Source organism: Mustela putorius, unplaced genomic scaffold (assembly GCF_011764305.1).
Source record: "Mustela putorius furo isolate JIRA1106 unplaced genomic scaffold, ASM1176430v1.1 tig00003845_pilon_pilon_pilon, whole genome shotgun sequence".
Lineage (NCBI taxonomy): Eukaryota > Metazoa > Chordata > Mammalia > Carnivora > Mustelidae > Mustela > Mustela putorius.
The window spans coordinates 79403031-79421872 of NW_025421998.1; the positions used below are offsets into that span (position 1 = coordinate 79403031).

The 18842-nt window shown below is 36.0% G+C and overlaps 1 protein-coding gene across 2 annotated transcripts in view; it reads right to left on the minus strand.

Annotated features, from left to right (window-relative positions):
• IQUB (IQ motif and ubiquitin domain containing) overlaps positions 1-18842 on the minus strand; it is a 58992-nt gene that overhangs the window by 28743 nt on the left and 11407 nt on the right. For both annotated transcript variants that reach the window (XM_045062944.1, XM_045062943.1), the window contains exons 4-8: positions 18352-18513; positions 18093-18265; positions 17359-17514; positions 12391-12601; positions 6636-6811 (exon numbers count right to left, since the gene is read on the minus strand). In XM_045062944.1, coding sequence (XP_044918879.1) covers positions 6636-6811; positions 12391-12601; positions 17359-17514; positions 18093-18265; positions 18352-18513 — 878 coding nt within the window. The remainder of the gene's footprint in view (positions 1-6635; positions 6812-12390; positions 12602-17358; positions 17515-18092; positions 18266-18351; positions 18514-18842) is intronic.

An 18842-nucleotide genomic window follows, 5' to 3' on the forward strand; every position in this document is an offset into this window, starting at 1 on the left:
ACTAGAAAAAAAACAAAAAACAAAAAACAAAACTTTTAAAAAAGAAAATATTTAGTCATTTAATTATTATTACTTAGAAACAAACAAATATATATATTGTTTTAAATAGATATAACCTTGTTTGGGATAGGCCTCAGAGTGTTACTTAAAGTTTAATGTTTGTTTCAAGGCTCCTTTTTAAAAAGTTTTAAGGTATAAGCAATCTTGGGATAAGTTTCATATTGTGATATTTTAAAGTCTAACTAATATCTTTATCTTTCCATGCAATTTTCTTCAGGGTGGTTCTATTAAATGCAATTTCCTTTCTTTCAGTAATGTGGACAAAACCTTTTGCTCTGCAGGCAGTAACTTACTTCATTTGTAATAATCCAAGCATAACTACCTTTTAATGAAATGCCTAGTTCATCTACTAGATTGTAATTTAGCTGGTAAGACTGATTTAACACCATCTCCCCTCCAAGTTTTTAGCCCAATATAATATGGTATGATATGGTAATATTTTGGATTTTTTCCAAATACATTCAATGTCCAAATCCTTCCCACCCTCCAAGTTTTAATTCAAACCCTACCTTTTCCATAAAAATGCTTAACTACTATGTTTTGAACCAATAACATTGCTGGTATCTGAAGGGCTACTGTGAACACATTTGCTACTTGCATGTGCACACACATGCACACACACAAGTATCCAGTGTGTCTATTTCAATCACTCAGGGCAATGAAATTTAAATCCAAATTGTTCTATAGTTATCTTGTTTGTTAATTTTATTTCTCCCAAAAGATTATAAGAAATAAATCTCTCACATAGTTCTGTATATCTGATAGGGCCTACCATACTCCATTCATTCATTCATTCAACAAATATTTGTTGTGTTTACTATATATTAGTGAATTAGGCAGAGTAAATAAAATAATATACTGACTTCAAGAACTCTCAAAAATAATAATATGTAAAGATAAGAAAATAAGTAATTAAAATAAAGAGTGATTATGCTTGACGATTGCAGGTAAATAGGAAACTAACCACAGGTTGCTATGAAGCAATTATTGGGTGAAAAGAAAATCGTATCCAAGATGAAACCTGAAAAATAACCAGGAATTAGCCAGAGTAAAGGGAACTGAGCGATATAATCAAAGAATCCTGGATTTGAAGTTTGAGTTTCTCAAGTTAGCAGTAAAAGATAGAAAAAAATTCTGTTTGACAAAGCTGTTTTTACACTTGGATATATTTCTGCCAACACTGATAACCTGGTCTTCATTCAAGTCTAAGCTTCTTTGATTTCAGGCCTTAAGGTATTTTTTTTTTTTTAACTCTGACACAGGAAAATGCGTCAACCTTGCTTGTGTCTCTTTCTTTTCTTTTTTCTTTGAATGCTTTGGCTGTAATAAGAGATGTACAACAATCATGTTCTTAAATTGCTTTGGAAAACAGGAGCGTAATAAATTCCATTAAGCTGCCAAAAATTGAGACAGGGCAGACTCCCGAGGAGAGAAACAGAAGAACAGCAGGAAGACACATTTTAAGGAAGGGAAGGTGGAGAGATAACAAAAACCTTGAGAGCAGCAGGCTTCCACAGAAGAGGAGAAATGACTGCACTGGGAGAGGAGGGCTTTCTTCCTCCTAAATTAATACTCAGGTCCACAAGGGCACAAATTAAGAATAACCCTAACCCCCCAAAAGCTACTGCGTAGTGATCAACTTTTCTTTTACAACAGCAAAGGGGTTTTGTTCATACACAGAGGACACCCCTGTGAACTACGGTGCTCAGAGAGAAGCAAAAATCGGTTGCATTTTTCTATCCCATTAGCTGTTGGCCATCAGAGTATGGGGGAGAAAAAAAAAATTTAAATGACAGAGCTCACAAGGACTGCAGTTTTTTTAGCTAGTGACTGTGAGAACTGGTATATGAATCAAAGAAATAAATGGCCTTGACTCTAGAGAAAATGTCCTGAAGAAATTCAAATTGTCTCTTTAACACAGTTTGGGTGAAGAGAACCCAAGATACACTAGAAACTGGCTGATGCTTTTTTATTCGAATTTCTTGGCCTGCTTTTTTTCATCTCTATTGGCTGCCAAGGTCAATGTTTGATATGTTAAAGATTAAAATTACAGATTACAGATTATTTAACTTTTAAATTACAGATTATTTAACTAATACTTCAAAAAAAATCTACAGATTTTTTAACTAATACTTAAAATTACAGATTATTTAACTAATACTTCAAAAAAAATCTTTAGATTAAGCCTTTTATGGAGAATGAAGATTTAGTATGAATCCATAATAGCTGATTAGTTTAATGCCTTGATTGGACTATTGGAAATAACAGTATTCATTACTCAGAAATTCTATGTGCAGGATAAGAGGATTAAAAATATTAGTTCAGTAAACCATGTAATATTTAAATACAAAGTAGTTAAACTAAAACCAAACATAAAATTTTATTCTCCAAAGTTATTTCCAAATTATAGGAAAATAAATATATTCATTATATATCTATACATTTCAGGGCTAAATGCGGATTTTAAAGTCTGCATTATTATAGCTCTGATCATTAGTTTTGACATTTGAAAAACTCTGACATTGATTGGTTTCAGGGATTAATTAATTATAAGCTACTTTTTCTTAGTAATAAAAAAAAACCTGCTGGATAATAAGTTATTTCAAGTTTTATGAAATCAGCACTGTCTCTACCTGAATATTAGAGACAGTGCTAGATGTGGGGGAGGGAAGAGGCAGACAGGCCTAAAGAGGAGTAGATATTATAGAATTATTTCCAAGGAAAGACTATAGAATCTATCTTTATTGGTCGGTTATTTATTTATTTATTTATTTGACAGAGAGAGAGAGAGATACAGTGAGACAGGGAACACAAGCAGAGGCAGGGGGAGTAAGAGAGGGAGAAGCCAACTCCCCACCCAGCAGGAAGCCCAGAACCCTGGGATCATGACCTGAGCTGAAGGCAGATACTTAACACACTTAAGACTGAGCCACCCAGGTGCCCCTAACTCTATTATTTTCTATAATGTTTAGTATGGCATCCTATACAAAAAAAGTGATTTAAATGAATTTAAATAGAGTAACAAAGATTTTGTAATTTACCATAACAGGTTAAAAGTAGGCCAAAGTCACTGTTAGTCAATATTTTTAAGGACTAGACTAATTAAGCTATGTAATGGATTAGAATCAACTTCAAGCGTAGTAGTGCCAACCTGTGGATGTGTTTTCCTTGCCCTGAACAACATTTTGGTCAAAACTAAGGTTAAGATTCCCTTGTATCAGCTAAAATGTCCATTTCCTTTCAATCTTAGCCTGAGGATTGGTTTATCAACTAAGGTAATTGTGAATTTAGAATTCAAATTCTAAAACCTATAACTCACAAAAAACCTTTCCCCTGATTTCTACAAGTTCTTGTGGCTAATTTTTCCCTTTTTCCTTCAGTCTTCTGGTCTTGCTTGCATCCTTTTGTGTTGTCCTGAATCAGTGTGGACACTCACTAAGCCCCAATCATTTCTCTTGTTCCGTCTCCTCTTACTGACAACAACAACAACAAAAAAAAAAAAAAAAAAAGAAAGAAAGAAAGAAAAAGAAAAAGATAAAATCTTGTCCTTAATCATTTATTTAGTAAAAAGTCACATTGTGCCCATTGCCTTCCAACTGTCTCCTCACTCGACCTTCTCTTTTTCTCTTATGGCAACACTCAAAGACTTCCATCTTCTTGGCAATTCTTTCTATACTTAGGATCCTTCAGGGTCTTAGTTCCTACCCCAAAAACTTAACAGTTTTTACAAAAAAAAAAAAAAAAAAGACTAAGACCACATCCTTCTTTCTCATGAATATTTTTGTGAACAACATTTCTCCACCTCAATTTTTTTTTTTTTTTTTTTGGTGCGATTTCAAGACCTTCGCACAGTGCTACACTTCATGAGAAAGAGCAATGGGCATCAACGGGCTCCAGAGTCAATATTGTATATGGGGACTTGATCTCTTTATAATTCAAAACAGGTTTAGATACAATGTTAGACCTGAAGCCTGGGGTGGTGGGGCAGGATGGGAGGGGGTATAAAGACATAAGTAGGATAGATACTGTGTAAGTATTAACAAGAAGGATTTAAAGTAGTTTATAGCAAACAACGCATCAGAGAAAGCCTAACTAGGGACTCCTGTAGAAGTTCTAGCCTCAAATGAGGAAGGGCAGGTGCCACTCATCCTCCCTGTCCACCGCACCTCAGAGGCCTCCAGCTCTTTCAGACATCCTGGGTCTCTGCTGCCCTATGTCCATGCTACCCTTGTGGGTAAAGATAACGATCAGACACGTAAGGAACACAGTTCCTGGTGGTGAAGCCGGATTCAAGATAAAGAAACTTGCTAAAGGAATAAGTTTAATTTGAAATATGACTGGAAAAATAGGAATATTATGCCTCCAGCTTTTCTAGAATGAAGACATTCAAGAATCTGAAATGACAGTATCTACAGTGCCTAATTTCTTGATAATACCTGAAATACGAAATTACACAACCATTATTTCTGTCCCTTTGTTTTCCTCCCTGCCTTCTCCACAAGCATTTAGTAAAACTCAATGATCAGCACCCTGCTAGGACAGGAGGACACAGAGAGAAAGACTGCTCTTGGTTAAGAAACTCAGTAGCTAAGAATGATTCACAGATGTAAATACAGATATGTAAGTAGATATAACAAAAACTGACCACTATGTACTAAAACTAAAGTGAAACAGGGTCTCATGAAAGTGTATAGCACAGGCTAGAGTAGGACGATCAGCAGATCCCTTCTGGGAGAAGGGGCATCTGAACTTGTTTTGAAGGGTACGTAGCTAGCTAGCTACTAAGGAAGAAGGGAAAGGATGTTCTGTGTGGAGGCAACACTAAAGGCAGAAGCATGGAAGAAAGCACGTGGTCTTTCTGAGGCTGTGCAAGTGAATGCGCACAGCTGGAGGAGGGCAGCTATAGTTGCGAGGAGAGATGACAGTGAGACAACGGCAGGACAAGTGAGATGTGCTGAGGATCGATGACGAAAATCCTTGCTCCCTGAGGACGGTAAGGAGGGGCAGGAGCAGAGCTGTGTGGAGGGAGGTCACTAGGGCAGCGGTCTGGATGACAGAGGTGAGACTGGAGGCTGAGCCTCATGTGGAGACAGAAAGTGATCCAAATGAGAAGGAAACCCACATTCAACTGAATCACTGTCAAGCTCACACACACACGACAAGACCTCTCATGACCGCCTCTGAGGGGACCCAGGGGAGCAAAAGAGAGGAACTGCTCCACAGCATTTCTTCAGAAGCCTCCCATCCTTTCATTCTCCAGCAGAATCATAGGGCATTCCACCAGGATTCAGATTAGCTGTGGTTCAGGTCTTCGCCTGCCTGGCCTGTTCGGGTACAGGCAAGGTCATCAGGGTGCTATGGCAGAGCCATTTCCCTATACGCAGTAGTGGCTTTGAAAAGATAGAAATAAAGGACTGAGAAGATCATTAAAGTCATAAAACAAACTGGTTGGTGGTTGGATGGGATGTCAAGAGTAATGCCCAAATCAGATGGTTGAAAAGCAAAAAAAAAAAAAAAAAAAAGAGTAATGCCCAGGTGTCTGCCTGAAGCAAATGCACAGATGACGAAACATCCATGAAGACAGATTATGTGAGTGCCACAAAACAGGATCAGTTTGGAGATGAGGAACCAGTGAGATGGTTTAATTTCAGTGTGGACATGTCAACTTAAGGTGTATTCTTGGGACACCCAGAGAGCAATAACAATAGGCAATTGAATATGTGATTTGGAAGCTCCTGAGAGGGGTCTGGTTTGGACCTGCAGGGAGTTCCAGCCTGTACGTAGTAGTTAAAGCCACAGGAAAATTGAGATCAAACAAGAGAGTGTATTAGTAAAATGAGAGGGCATTTATAGTATCAAAAAAACAAGTTTTTAAAGAATGAATATTCTCAAATAACAAGAAGCATACAACTTGAGTCATCATAGGCAAAGATCTTGAAGAACTCTATCAATTCTATCTCTTTTCTTCTTGTGTCTGGAATGGCTTTTAATTGTTGGGAAAGATCAGATTTACAAAAGGAGATCAGTCACTATGGAAACACGCTATGCAATCAATATCAAATGGGCCATTTTAACAAGAAAAGATAATTAGTTTTTCCCTTAAGTGTACATTTTCATGGTTTTCAATAATCATATATGTTTTTGATCAGAAAGTTCTAGTCAGTTAATGACCTGGTGAGCAGAAGCAAAAACACAAATCTCTTTTCCCCAGGTTGCTTTCTATGAGACATCCCCAACGCAGACATTTTGTGACTTCAATAGCTCTCCATTTCATCAGGGTGTGCAATTCTTCTAACTCCCAGAGCCAGCCTAAAGCTAAATGAACAGTCACAAGGAAGGTATCTTTATTTTTTCCTTCATGGCCAAAACCTTTTAGTTAAGAACATATTGATTTCATGTTAATTGTCAACTATTAGTCTAGGCCACAGCTAAAAGTCTAAATCTGTAACAGATAAAAGGAAAACACACACAAAAATTTTAAACATGCATACAATGTAAGTCTCTTCATTAGTTTATTATTCTACATTCTTAAACTCAGGATACATTCTTATTTAAATAATTGTTACTTTACTAACCTTATCCAAAAAAGCTTGTATTGATGCTTCCCGGTTTGCCATATATGCGATGTATCTATGCCTCCCAATGGAAGCAATTATCTGGGCCTCTTTCTCCAGAAGTTCACATAGAGCAGCTTTCCTTTCAGCTCCAGTGAAAGACTGGTTAATGCGTGCAAATTCTTCTTGCTTCCAGACTAGAAGAATAACATGAAAAACTCTTGAGTTTTTAAAATCCCACATCTTTTCAGAAAATTTTTTTTACCTCATATCCTGACAAACAGTATTTTATTTGTAGGTCAATTTAAATAAAATTATACATGAATATAAGCATCCATATTGTACACCTGACATATGAAAAAATAGGATAAATGGAAGCTGAGAAACTTAAAGCAATAATATTCGAGTCAAATAAAGGGAAGATGAAGGAAATCAGCCCAGATAATGTTACATTATGCCTCCAAGTAACCGCATGCTCCCCCCCAATATTGAAAAATATACGGTTTGGGTGTGTAGCAGCCATGAACATGTACTACTCAGATCCCCCTTCAAGAATATGTTTTTGCCAGCTAAGCCAAATAAGGCAGTCAGAAAGACAAATACCATATGATCTCACTCAGATGTGGAGTTTAAGAAACAAAAGAAACGAACAAAGGGGGTGAAAAAAGAGAGGGGGGCAAACCAAGCAGCAGACTCATAACTCTAGAGAACAAACAGATGGCTCCCAGAGAGGAGGTGCGTGGGAGGAGGGGAAACAGGTGATGGGGATTAAGCATCCACTTTTTCGGGTGCCCTGTGGGCTCATTCCGTGGAGCCTGTAACTCTTGATCTTGGAGTTGTGAGATTGAGTGCCACCTTGGGTACAGAGCTTACTCAGAAAAAAAAAAAAAAAGAAAAAAGAAAAGAAAATGATTAAAAAAAAAAGAATAATTTCCCTCAGGAAGATAACCCCTCAAAGGAAGATACACAGAGGGTAACATGTTATTTCCTTCCCATATATAGGTATATAAATATATAAATGTGGTTAATATTTTAATATATATACATTTCCCATATATATATATGTTTAGTAATCTGATATATGTGAAAATACCCATCACTGAATTGTTTTTTACCTTTCCAGCTAAATTCCTCCATAACATGACTCAAATTTTTTAGTCTTAAAACTAATGATTTTTTTTTTTTAAGATTTATGTATTTATTTTAGCGGCACCTGGGTGACTCAGTTGGTTGAGCAGCTGACTCTTGATTTAAGCTCAGGTCATGATCAGAGGGTCCTGGGATCAAGCCCACAAGGGGCTTTGTGCTCAGCCAGGAATCAGCTTGAGATTCCCTCTCTCCCTCTGCCCCTACTCCTAGTCATGTTCCTCTCTCTCTCTCTAAAACAAATTGTTTCTGGCCTTCTTGTGTTACAACCACTGCCTTTGATAATATCTAGTTTTAAAGTTTTATCAAACTATTTCTTCTTCCTCTCAACTTTCCATTTGAAATCATCCTGATCAGGCCAAGGACATGCCACTGATACTCTTTATAAGAATCCACTCTGTCCCTTACCAGGAATACATTATTCAGACACTGCACAGCTTTGTCTGTTGAAAAAGAAGATTCTTAAATTTAAAAGCTAAATTGTCTTCAGCAAAAGGGTTGCAAATTTAAGGCCTAAATTATGTTATGAAAGTCCAGAAAATCTATGATTGATGAGTTTATCCTTTAAGAGTAGTTCTACCAACGAAAAGAACTTTTAAAAATTTGACACAATCCATATATCCAAAGGCAGAATATGAATGAAGAGAAAAATTGCTTGCTTGTGGAAATAATAACTGAGAATATTTATCTCATGGGATTATATAGATGTTCCCAGAAAGCAAATAAAAACTGAATGATAAGTAAGCCTATTTTACTTCCAGTTTTACATTAGAAACCTTTGGGACCAATAATAAATTTAGGCCACTAGGATATTACTTAAGCTATTCTACCAACCTCAAATAGCAATATACTACTCTCCTAAGATTAATACTTAAGTCCTGGTGCATATATATATATGCACTCCAATTCATTTATATTCATATATATTCAGACTTCACATTTTGCACAAATTATTAGTATGATTTTTTAAAAGGGAACAATCCAGTGAAGCTAATTAGAAATTAAAATAATGGGCTTTCATTCCAACAAAATTCTCCATTAGATGAACAACCTCCTGTAAATTTATAGTAAGGAATGGAACATGGCATCAGAGAAATAGCATGTTGCAACTACCGATAAGGAATAGAAACACACAGGAATCAGGAGTAGATGGACAAAACTTACTTTCTTTCTGAATTCACAGTTTCCAGACCTACCTATACAGAAAAAACATTTATGAAAACAAAAGAGATCCTGCCCCCTTTCATAAAACATATGTTCCATGGGGATGATGATAATAAAAACAAAAACAAAATTAGAATACTGAATTAGTTTTCTAGGACTGCCATAACAAAGTATCATACATTGGGTGGCTTAAAAAACAGAAATTTGTTTATGTCCTCACAGTTCTGGAAGACAGAAGTTCAAAATCAAGGTGATGGCAGGGTTAGTTTCTTCTGAGGGCCTCTCTCCTGGTCTAAAGGGACACCATCCTCCAAAGTCTCTACATGATCTAATCCCCTCTCCTTATAAGGACATCAGTCATACTGGTTAGGGCTCATCCATGTGACCTTATTTTTTTCCAAATTACTTTTTCAAAGGTCCTGTCTCCAAATTCAGCTATATTTTGAGGTACTAGGGGCTAGGACTTCAACATATGAATTTTTGGAGGAACACAATTCAGTACATAACAGATGTCAATAGCCACCAATATTTTTAAAGAAAAAGTTATTAAAGGAACTAGTTCATTTGAAATAATATATTTATTTTATCTCCTTAATTTATCTTCTTGGACAAATAATCCAATTTCCAGGTCCGAAGTTCAACTATAAAATGAAAGGACAGGACTAGTCCTAAAGTCTCTACACATTCTAAAATTTCTGAGATCTAAACTTGAAATTTTCAAATAAGAAATAGCAGAACATACAATATTTTGTCCACCACTAGCAATTGATAATCTGCTTTTTAAAAACCTCATTCACAGACTGAAAGCCTAAATGGAGAGAATCAAGAAAGATTCAGTGAACGCCCAGAGCCAGAGTACGTCAATGGACTCCAGAAGATAGAGGTCAAGATAGATTGAGATCAAGAAATAATAATTAGAGAAGGTCAGAAAATGCCATCAGCACAAGTTAAAACAAGGCAAAGAGTTAGCAGATTCAATTCAACAAATATTTACTACATAAAATGAGCAAGGGTCTTATCAGGCGCCCTCCGTACAAATGTACACAGTTAAGAAAGTGGTGTTTACAGAGAATCATGGACAAGGAAAACAGGCTCTGAGCGTAATTCGTGCTGTCAAGAGAAGTTTCCTAAAGATAATGATCCCTACTCTGAAGTAAGAGTGACAATTCAGATCTATGAAAGGAGTCACCTTCAACATACTGCTACAAGAAAGAGGGAAAAAAAAACATAAAAATAAAATAGTGTTGCCTGGAAATGGTATTGACTTTCACCCATTACATTTTCTTACATACTTATATTCATTTTCTTAAAATGATATATTTTGCTTTTATTACCAAGGGACGTATTATCCAAAGGAAAAATAATTAGGGGCTGTATTTCAAACTTTGCAATCGCCACAACGAGCCACAAGAGGGCAGCAGTTTCAAAGACAACACAAAACAACTTCTAAATTATTGAGTTTTAGCTTAGAATTTCAGGGCTGGAAGAAAACTAAGAAATGCTTCTCTTATGTAAAAAATTTCATTTTCTCCCATACAAATCATGTGTAGACATACAAAGTATGTGTTTTCTACTTTAATATAGAAAATGGTATAAAATTATTTACCATATAACAGTAACTTAAGTATGTATGTCTTTGCGCTTTTAAAGTACTTTCATAAATGCAATATTTATTTTCACTTTATAAAGCCCTGTGCAGTAAATATGCCAAAGATCATTAAGTCCTTTCAATTTTTATTTATTTATTTATTTAACAGACAGAGATCACAAGTAGGCAGAGAGGCAGGCAGAGAGAGGGGGAAGCAGGCTCTCTGCTCAGCAGAGAGTCCAACGTGGGGCTCGATCCCAGGACCCTGAGACCATGACCTGAGCCAAAGGCAGAGGCCTAACCCACTGAGCCACCCAGGCACCCCCTCATTAAGTCCTGTTATAGATGAAGAACCTAAAGCTTAGGAGTGAGTGACTTGTCCGAGTTAATAGCCATTAAATAGAAAAAGTAGAACCTCACTCAGCATATTTTCTGTTGTTTGCACAACTGTCTGTCAACAGAGCAAAATAACAATAAATATCCTTTGATTTTTTTCATATGTGAATTTGGAAAATAATTTGAATAGAGTTCTGTTATGCCAGAACTTAGTTTCATGCTTGTTAGTAAGACCTTTCACAGACATAAGACCTTGCCAACAGTACTGTCTTTTAACTCTTAACACTTAGAAACAAACTTCATTTTCATCTGAGAGAAAATGAAAATGGAAGTGAAGTTTAAAGTAAAACAGAAAGTATTTGTGGAGGTCAACAATTAGGAGAAAGGGAAGGCAGACGTAAAGCTGAAGGAGAAGGCTGTTACCTCAAACACTGCCACATTTCTAAAGATACTCAATTTTGCATGTTGCCAAAGAGAACAATGTATTAGTATTGCTTGTTATACCAAGTGTTTAATTGTTTCATCTTTTGGTAAATATCATGTTACCATATAGCTATTTAAATAGACCCAACATCTGACACCTAAAATTGAATTCAATTACATGTTCTGTTACTCAAGCTAGAGATGGCTGCATTTCAACATCTTTGGTTTTCCCCTCAGGGACCCACTCATTCATTCTATCAATATTTGTTGGGCATGTGAACTAAGCACAGAAAAAGAAATCATCCAAAAAAATTAATAATAAGTTATTCTCTCATGGAGATTACCATCCGGTATTGAAAATTAATGTTAAACAAAAAGATGTGTTGAACTGTGGTGGTGACATAAATGAAAAGTTTTGGGTACAGTGGGAATGGTGATGACAACAGGATATCCAGGTTCTACTGTCAGTCACAGAAGCCTCTGGCAAAATTTAAGCTGAGATTGGAAGGAGGCAATGGGAAAAGGCTTCAAGAACACTGTAGCTACTGCCCTGAGTAGCTTGGCCAGTCAAGTAACTGAAGCTTTTAATTGTGTCAATGACTAGCACACATCTTGTGGAAGAAATAAGGCATAAAAGTCACTTGTGTTGAGACAATACATTTATACTGATCATTAATGGGTGGGAATTAAAAGGTATTGCCCATCTCCCCTCTAAAGAGCGGAGTCAGAGATAGGCTGTTAAACTGAAGGATTCCAAATTGTTCAGCTCTGAGTTCACAAATTGCCAAGACCATCAGAGAATCAGATTGGACAATACTTCTCTTTTTACCTCACAGGGATGATCAAATGAGATAATACACCAAAACCACGTAATTTACAGAGCAGTATACACATTTTATTTACCCATTGCTAATATAAAAGCATTCCCAATTTTATTCCTGCCTTAATTCTTGTCCCAAATGTAAAACATTATTTATCTCTTTAAATTCTCCAGTCGAAGATTCCCACGACATCATCCTGAAATAATAAGGTTTTTTTTCTGTCTTTAGTAAACCTGTTTTTCCTACTGGTGAAAACTTATAAAACTAATATTTTATGTGAAGGCTATTTCAAACTCACGTTCCAGTGCATTATAAAGAAGCTCAAAATCTTCTTTTGTTTGAGGATTACGCCTCCGGTAATAGTCCAATTTGATCCATTCCTCTTTTTCTTGTATTTTCCTTACTTCTTCCTCTGCTTCCCACTTGAATCTTAACATTTTCTGTCTTTTTAAATTCTCTACCACAACTTTAGCATGCCATTGTCTATAGTAAGTCTGTAGCACTACTACCTATAGTTAAATTAAAAGGAAATAAAAAGTATTCATTATCAACTGTATCAGACAATAACAAAAGGCAATGGTGATTATTTCTATTTCAGTGTAGTAATTACTAGAAAGTACCGAGAGTCTAGGTTTGCCCTATGCCAGGTGTTCTCACACACATTAGAACATACAAGCTGTGGGTAATGCACAGTAGCAACTTGGCTTTGAAATCTAGCAAATACGCCTTCCTAGGAGGCAGTTAGTACAATGCTCAAGAGCACAGGCTCTGGAGTAAAATTTAGTCTAAATCTGCCCTCCGCTACTCACTAGTTTTTTTTTAATTTTGATTTTGCATATAAAGCCCTCAGCTTAATATATCACAAGTCTTCAATAAATACCATTATTGTTATGAATATTAATTGTCTCTAGTTTATCTTAACTATCATTAGCTTAGGCTCATATTTAAAACAAAATTTCATTAACTAAACACAAGGCAGGTAGGTTATATGTAGAAGCCACCAAAGGCAGGTTAGATAAAGGAAAGACTTAAGCAAACACATGTTTGTTAAACTGTGAGAAATATAAGTATGTCTGAGGTTACAGTACAGTACTAAATCCTCAAGAAACTTGCAGTGCAGCTAAGAGAGCTCATATTTGTATTTACTAAACATGTAAATAAAATGTGGAGAGGTTAGATCAAAACTGAGGACAGAGAATATGCTGACTCATCCCTTTACTATAGCCTAATCCTTGGTAATTACAGAAAATCATGTAAGCAGAAATCAATAAGGACATTGGGTCATACTAAAGGAGTCCTTCAAAGGAACAGAAACTCTGAAGAATTCCCTCAAGAAAGGAGACCCGTAGAATAAATTAAAGAATCTATGCCTAATCGTGCACGGGGAAGGTGGAAAGGCAAGTTAGAAAATACAGAAGAGTGAAAGTCTACTCCAGCCCTTAACCAATGGATCCTATGAGCAGAAGGGATGTTCTGGCAATTGATAAGGTAACCGATTGAGAAATGCAGCAACAGAAGTATTTGCCTCTAGGCAAGAACAGTTAGTGTCCCAGAGCCTGGTGACACCCAGGGTGAACAGAAGCTCCCTCTTCAGAACACTACCTCTCTTCCACAATCAAGGCTTGGACATCCCCTAAAACTACCCCATAAGGCTGTAGTAAACAAATATGCTTAGCACACTGGACAATGGGGACTTCAAATACCCTGCCTACACACCAAAGAGTAACCAAACATTTGGGAAAAGCCCAAAAAATCTAAGGCAGCTCATTCAACAAAGAAAAGTTTACTTTTGTGTGAAACAGAATTACTAGAACAGTGGTTCACAAAGAGTAATGGTCAGACTAACAGTTTCATCTGGAGAACTGTTAGAAATGCAAATTATCAGGCCCCACGCCAGAGCTACTGAATGAGAAATCCTGGGTAGGGCACAGATTCTGTATCTTACAAGTTCTCTTGGTGTTCCCAATGCCTGCTAAAGTTTTAGCACCACAGTACTACAGTAAAACAAAACAAAACAAAAATCAAGACCAGACTAGAAAGAGTTAACATTTTCAGAGAAAAAAAGGGGGGGGCATTGAATCAATATTTAAAAAACAACAAGATTTTACAAAATTTTTATTTTTTCTTAATTTAAATAAAAATCAATAGAATTCATTTAACTTGGGTGCTATTACACTTATTAAATAGTGACACTAAAACACAGTTGTTTAAACAATAAATACAAGTTTTTCCCTTCTTATATCATAATCCAGGGATTAGCAAGCAGTTCAGAGCTGGTAGAAAGCTCTATAATATTCAACAAATGGCTTCCTACTTTTAGGACCTAGGTGGCTGGCCCATTTCTCATCATCTTCCAACCAGTAGAAAGGGAGAAAAAGACAAAAGAATGGCAACTCAGGCCTGGGTTGCAATGTCACAAGCAATGTCACAAACAACAGTAATCTCAGTGCAAAAAAAAAAAAAAACCCACAAAAAAACAAAAACAAACCAGCCAGCAACTCAGCTGAGATTGTCTTCTGGAGCAAGCAATAGACAGGCAGACTAGCCAGAAATTAGTCAGGGAGATCAGGAAAATGAGATAGCCATAGTGAGCCATGATAACCTCCCAAATATCCCTAGTAGCATAAAGGCTGAACACATGTGCAAGGATAAACACATATTCAGAGAGCGGAAAAGGTGTTCCCTGTTTCCGTATCCCAGGCTGCGAGGTCTTGTGCAGAAGAAACGCAAGAAGAAAACCCAGCAGAAAGTAAAAGCCAGGATATAAAGAAACTGAACTTATCTGGACTTTGAATGCATCTTTCAATATACACATGGGTCCATTAGCTAAAGTGGAAGTTTTTGTTTTTGTTTTGTTTTAAAGTGGAAGCTTTACCAGATCAAGGAATTTGAGCACAACCTCTGGTCGATCATTACCTACCATTAGGCAATGCTAAACCAGGGGTCCTCAGGAAGGCAAATTTAGAAATAGAAAAACAACAACAACAACAAATTGACCAGAGACATCAATGACTACCTACTGTGATAGAGACAGACCCTAAAGCAGGTTTTAGCAATGGCACTGTTGATACTTTGGACAAGATAATTACCTGGTGCAGTGGGGCTAGTGTTCCTATGCTTATAGGATGTCTGGCAGCATCCTTGTTTTCTACCCATTAAAGCATGGTAGCACCCCCTGCATGTCATCATATCAAAAATGTCTCTGACAATGTAAAATGTTGCTAATAAGCACATGAAAAGATGTTCAATATCATTAGCCATCAGGGTATGCAAATCAAAACCACAATGAGATATCCCTTCACACTTACTAGGACATCTGTAATGAAAAATAGAGACAGTAACAAGTGTCGATGAGGATGTGAAGATATGTGAAGATATTGGAATCCTTGTCCACTGCTGGTGGGACATAAAATGGTGCAGCTGCTTTGAAAAACAGTCTGGCAGTTCCTCAAAAAGGTTAGACATATACTTACCAAATGATCCAGCAATTACACTCCTGGACATATACCCAAGAGCAATGAAAATATATGTCCACATAAAAATTCATACACAAATGTTTATGGCAGCTTTATTCCTAACAGCCAATAAGTGGAAACAGCTCAAATGTCCATCAACCGATAAATAAACAAAATTCAGTATATACATTGGCATGGATACAATAGGTATATCCAGTTGAGTATATACAATGGGATATTATTCTGTAATATAAAAGAATGAAGTATTGGTACATGTCACAACATGGAAGAGCCTTGAAAACATTATGCTATGTTTTTAAAAAGCCAAGCACAAAAGATTACATATTGTATGATTGCACGTATATGAAATATCCAAAATAGGTAAACCAACAGAGGCAGAAAGTAATTAGTGGTTTCCTAAGGCAGAAAACATTGGAGGGAAATAGGGACTGACTGCTATTGGGTCAGGATTTTTTTTTTTCTGGGATGATGAGAACATTCTAAATATTGTATAACTCTGTATGTAATAAAAATCATTGAATTGTATACTTTTTAAAAAGTATATATTATATTGAAAAAAGGGTTTTAAATGGGAAAAAAACAAAAGAATTAAAATGTTTCATTGGAAAATACCTATTTAACATAAAAGACAGCAAAGGAAGAAGAGAGGACAAGAGAGACATCTGACATACAGAAAACAAATAGCAAATGGCTGATATATTCCAACCTTAACAATAATTACATTAAATATAAATGTATTAAATACTTCAATCACAAGGTAGAGATTATCAGACTAGATAAAAAGACAAAATCAAATTATATTATGTCTATAGAGAAATATTCTAGATTAAGACTCAAATAGGTTGAAAGTAAAAGGACAGAAAAAGATAGACCATGCAAACAAAAACATAAAAGAGTTGGAGTGGCTATGTTAATATCAGAGAAAACAGACTTTGGTGTCCTTTTGGTTTCAATTACTCTGAAAAGCCCCCTAGGTGATTCTACTGTCCCAATAATTAAGGCCAAGGTATAGAGAAGACAAAGCTAACAATGTCCGAAGGTTACACACAGACCCTTAGGAATCCCTAAGAGAAAGGGAAGGAAGGATTAGGGGCATTTAGGATTCTGGTTCCTTCTACTGGGGGGAGACTGGAGATAAAAACTGCTTTTAATACCAGTGAAACAGAACTCACACTAATAAAGATTCTCTCCTTGACCAAACTCTAATCAGGCCCCTCTGAGCATTTTTTTAATTAGGCCTCAACTTTTGGGCTTCTGTGATCATGTCTGAATTGTTCAATTTTAGCAAAAGCCTGCTCAGTCAGTTTAACCAGGATCCCATCCTCAATATTTAATGAGGCTCTTATAATATATAAGAAAATTTGATCTTATAATGTACTTATAATATATGGCTCCAGACAATGCCTAATCAACTCTGGTCTGCCTTCAATAAAAAATCCTGTTTAGGATGGTTTAGCCAGAATCTCCCCTTACCTGTGATGTTTTCTTAGTAATTTTCCATCCACTCACCTCTACCCTACTCCCTGGCTATAAATTTCCACTTTTCCTTGTATTTAGAGTTGAGCCCAGACTCTTTCCCTGACCAAAAAGCCCCATTGTAGTAGCCCCTCCTAAAAGTCTGCCTTACCATCTTCAGTATGTGTTGAGTAATTTTTTCTTTAACAGCACCCATGTGGGTTGTTTTGTAAGCTAGTGTGGCTTAAGGAAACACACAAAGATGCACACAGAGCAACTGGCTCATTTCTTTCATTCTTAATAATAGTATTCACTCATAATAAAAGTTATCTTACCGACTGTAATCTTTGAGCATGGTATTCTGCTGCCGAAAAATAATTTCCGGGTGTTATCAGTTTATCAGTCATGTTTGATACATATACACCAATTTTAGTCATCTGTGTGGATGTTGTATTTGTAGTCTGTTGGAGCTTTTTTCTCTGAAGAACTGTCTAAAATCAAAACATAAAAATTTAAATATCTACTATGTACACATCTAAGTGAGTAAAGAGGACATTTTTCTGTATTCAGTTAATTTTCTGTTATTGTTTGAATTACTGTATAATTCCTTGGAAGATTTTCACTTAATTTTTTTAGGTTTTTATTTAAATTCCAGTTAGTTAACATACAGTGTAATATTAGCTTCAGATGTACAACAGAGTGACTCAACCCTTCATGCATCACAAGTGTACTCCCTAATCCCCATCACCTATCTACCCAACCCCTCACCTCCTCCCCTCTGGTAACCATCAGTTTGTTCTCCATAGTTTAGAGTCTGTTTTTTGGTTTGCCTCTCTATCTCTCTATCTCTCTTTTTTCCCCTTTGCTTGTTTGTTTTGTTTCTTAAATTTCACATATGATTGAAATCAGACAGTATTTGTCTTTCTCTGACTTATTTCACTTAGCATAATACTCTTTAGCTCCCAACCACATCATGGCAAATGAGGCGATTTTTAATTTTAGAGAGGTACACAGAACATCTGTTCATTCTGCAGTTTCAAAAACCTACACAGAAAAATAAAAATATTACCTGGGTATCCCTACAAAATACATTGTCTTTTTGGGGAATCTTTTTAGGTACAGTTTGCGTTCCAGCATTGTGATATTCTATTCCTGTTATTTTATGTCTGAATCCACCAAGAAACGGTTTGTGAAAGTCAGATTTTATAATCTCAACAGCTACCTCCTGGTACTCAGTAATGCCTAAGGGGGTAAAACCAAGATTGAATGAAAGTTCACCTACAAAGGGACTCTAAAATACTTTATCTAAAAGACATGAAATAACTAACCAGTTTGTACTCTGACAGTTATGATTTGAGAGGCATCATTTAATCCTTGTATTCTTTTGACTGGAAATAGATCTGGATCTGTAGAAAAAATTTCCACTTGTACAATATCCTGTGGCTTAACTCCATGTTGCAGTAGAGTCTCATTATTTTTAAGAATCATTCCTAAAAATGACATGAAATTAGAAGTGCTATGACAAAGAAATAACCATATAAACTCATTGTAAGGGGATGGAAAACATCAAAGATGATTGTATGAACACATAGAGTTCAATTACTGAATAGAATATTGATGATGTCTACCCCTTGGTGTAATGTTAGTACAGAAAACGCCACAATGGGAAAAGTTAAGATGCAAGAATTCAGCATTATAAGTAAAGCTACAACTCTCACAGGATTTCTCTTCAGAAATACAAATATATAAAAACCATGCAACTCTATAACTATTTAAAAATAAAAACATATTCTATGAGCAAAATCATATTCTAAACATT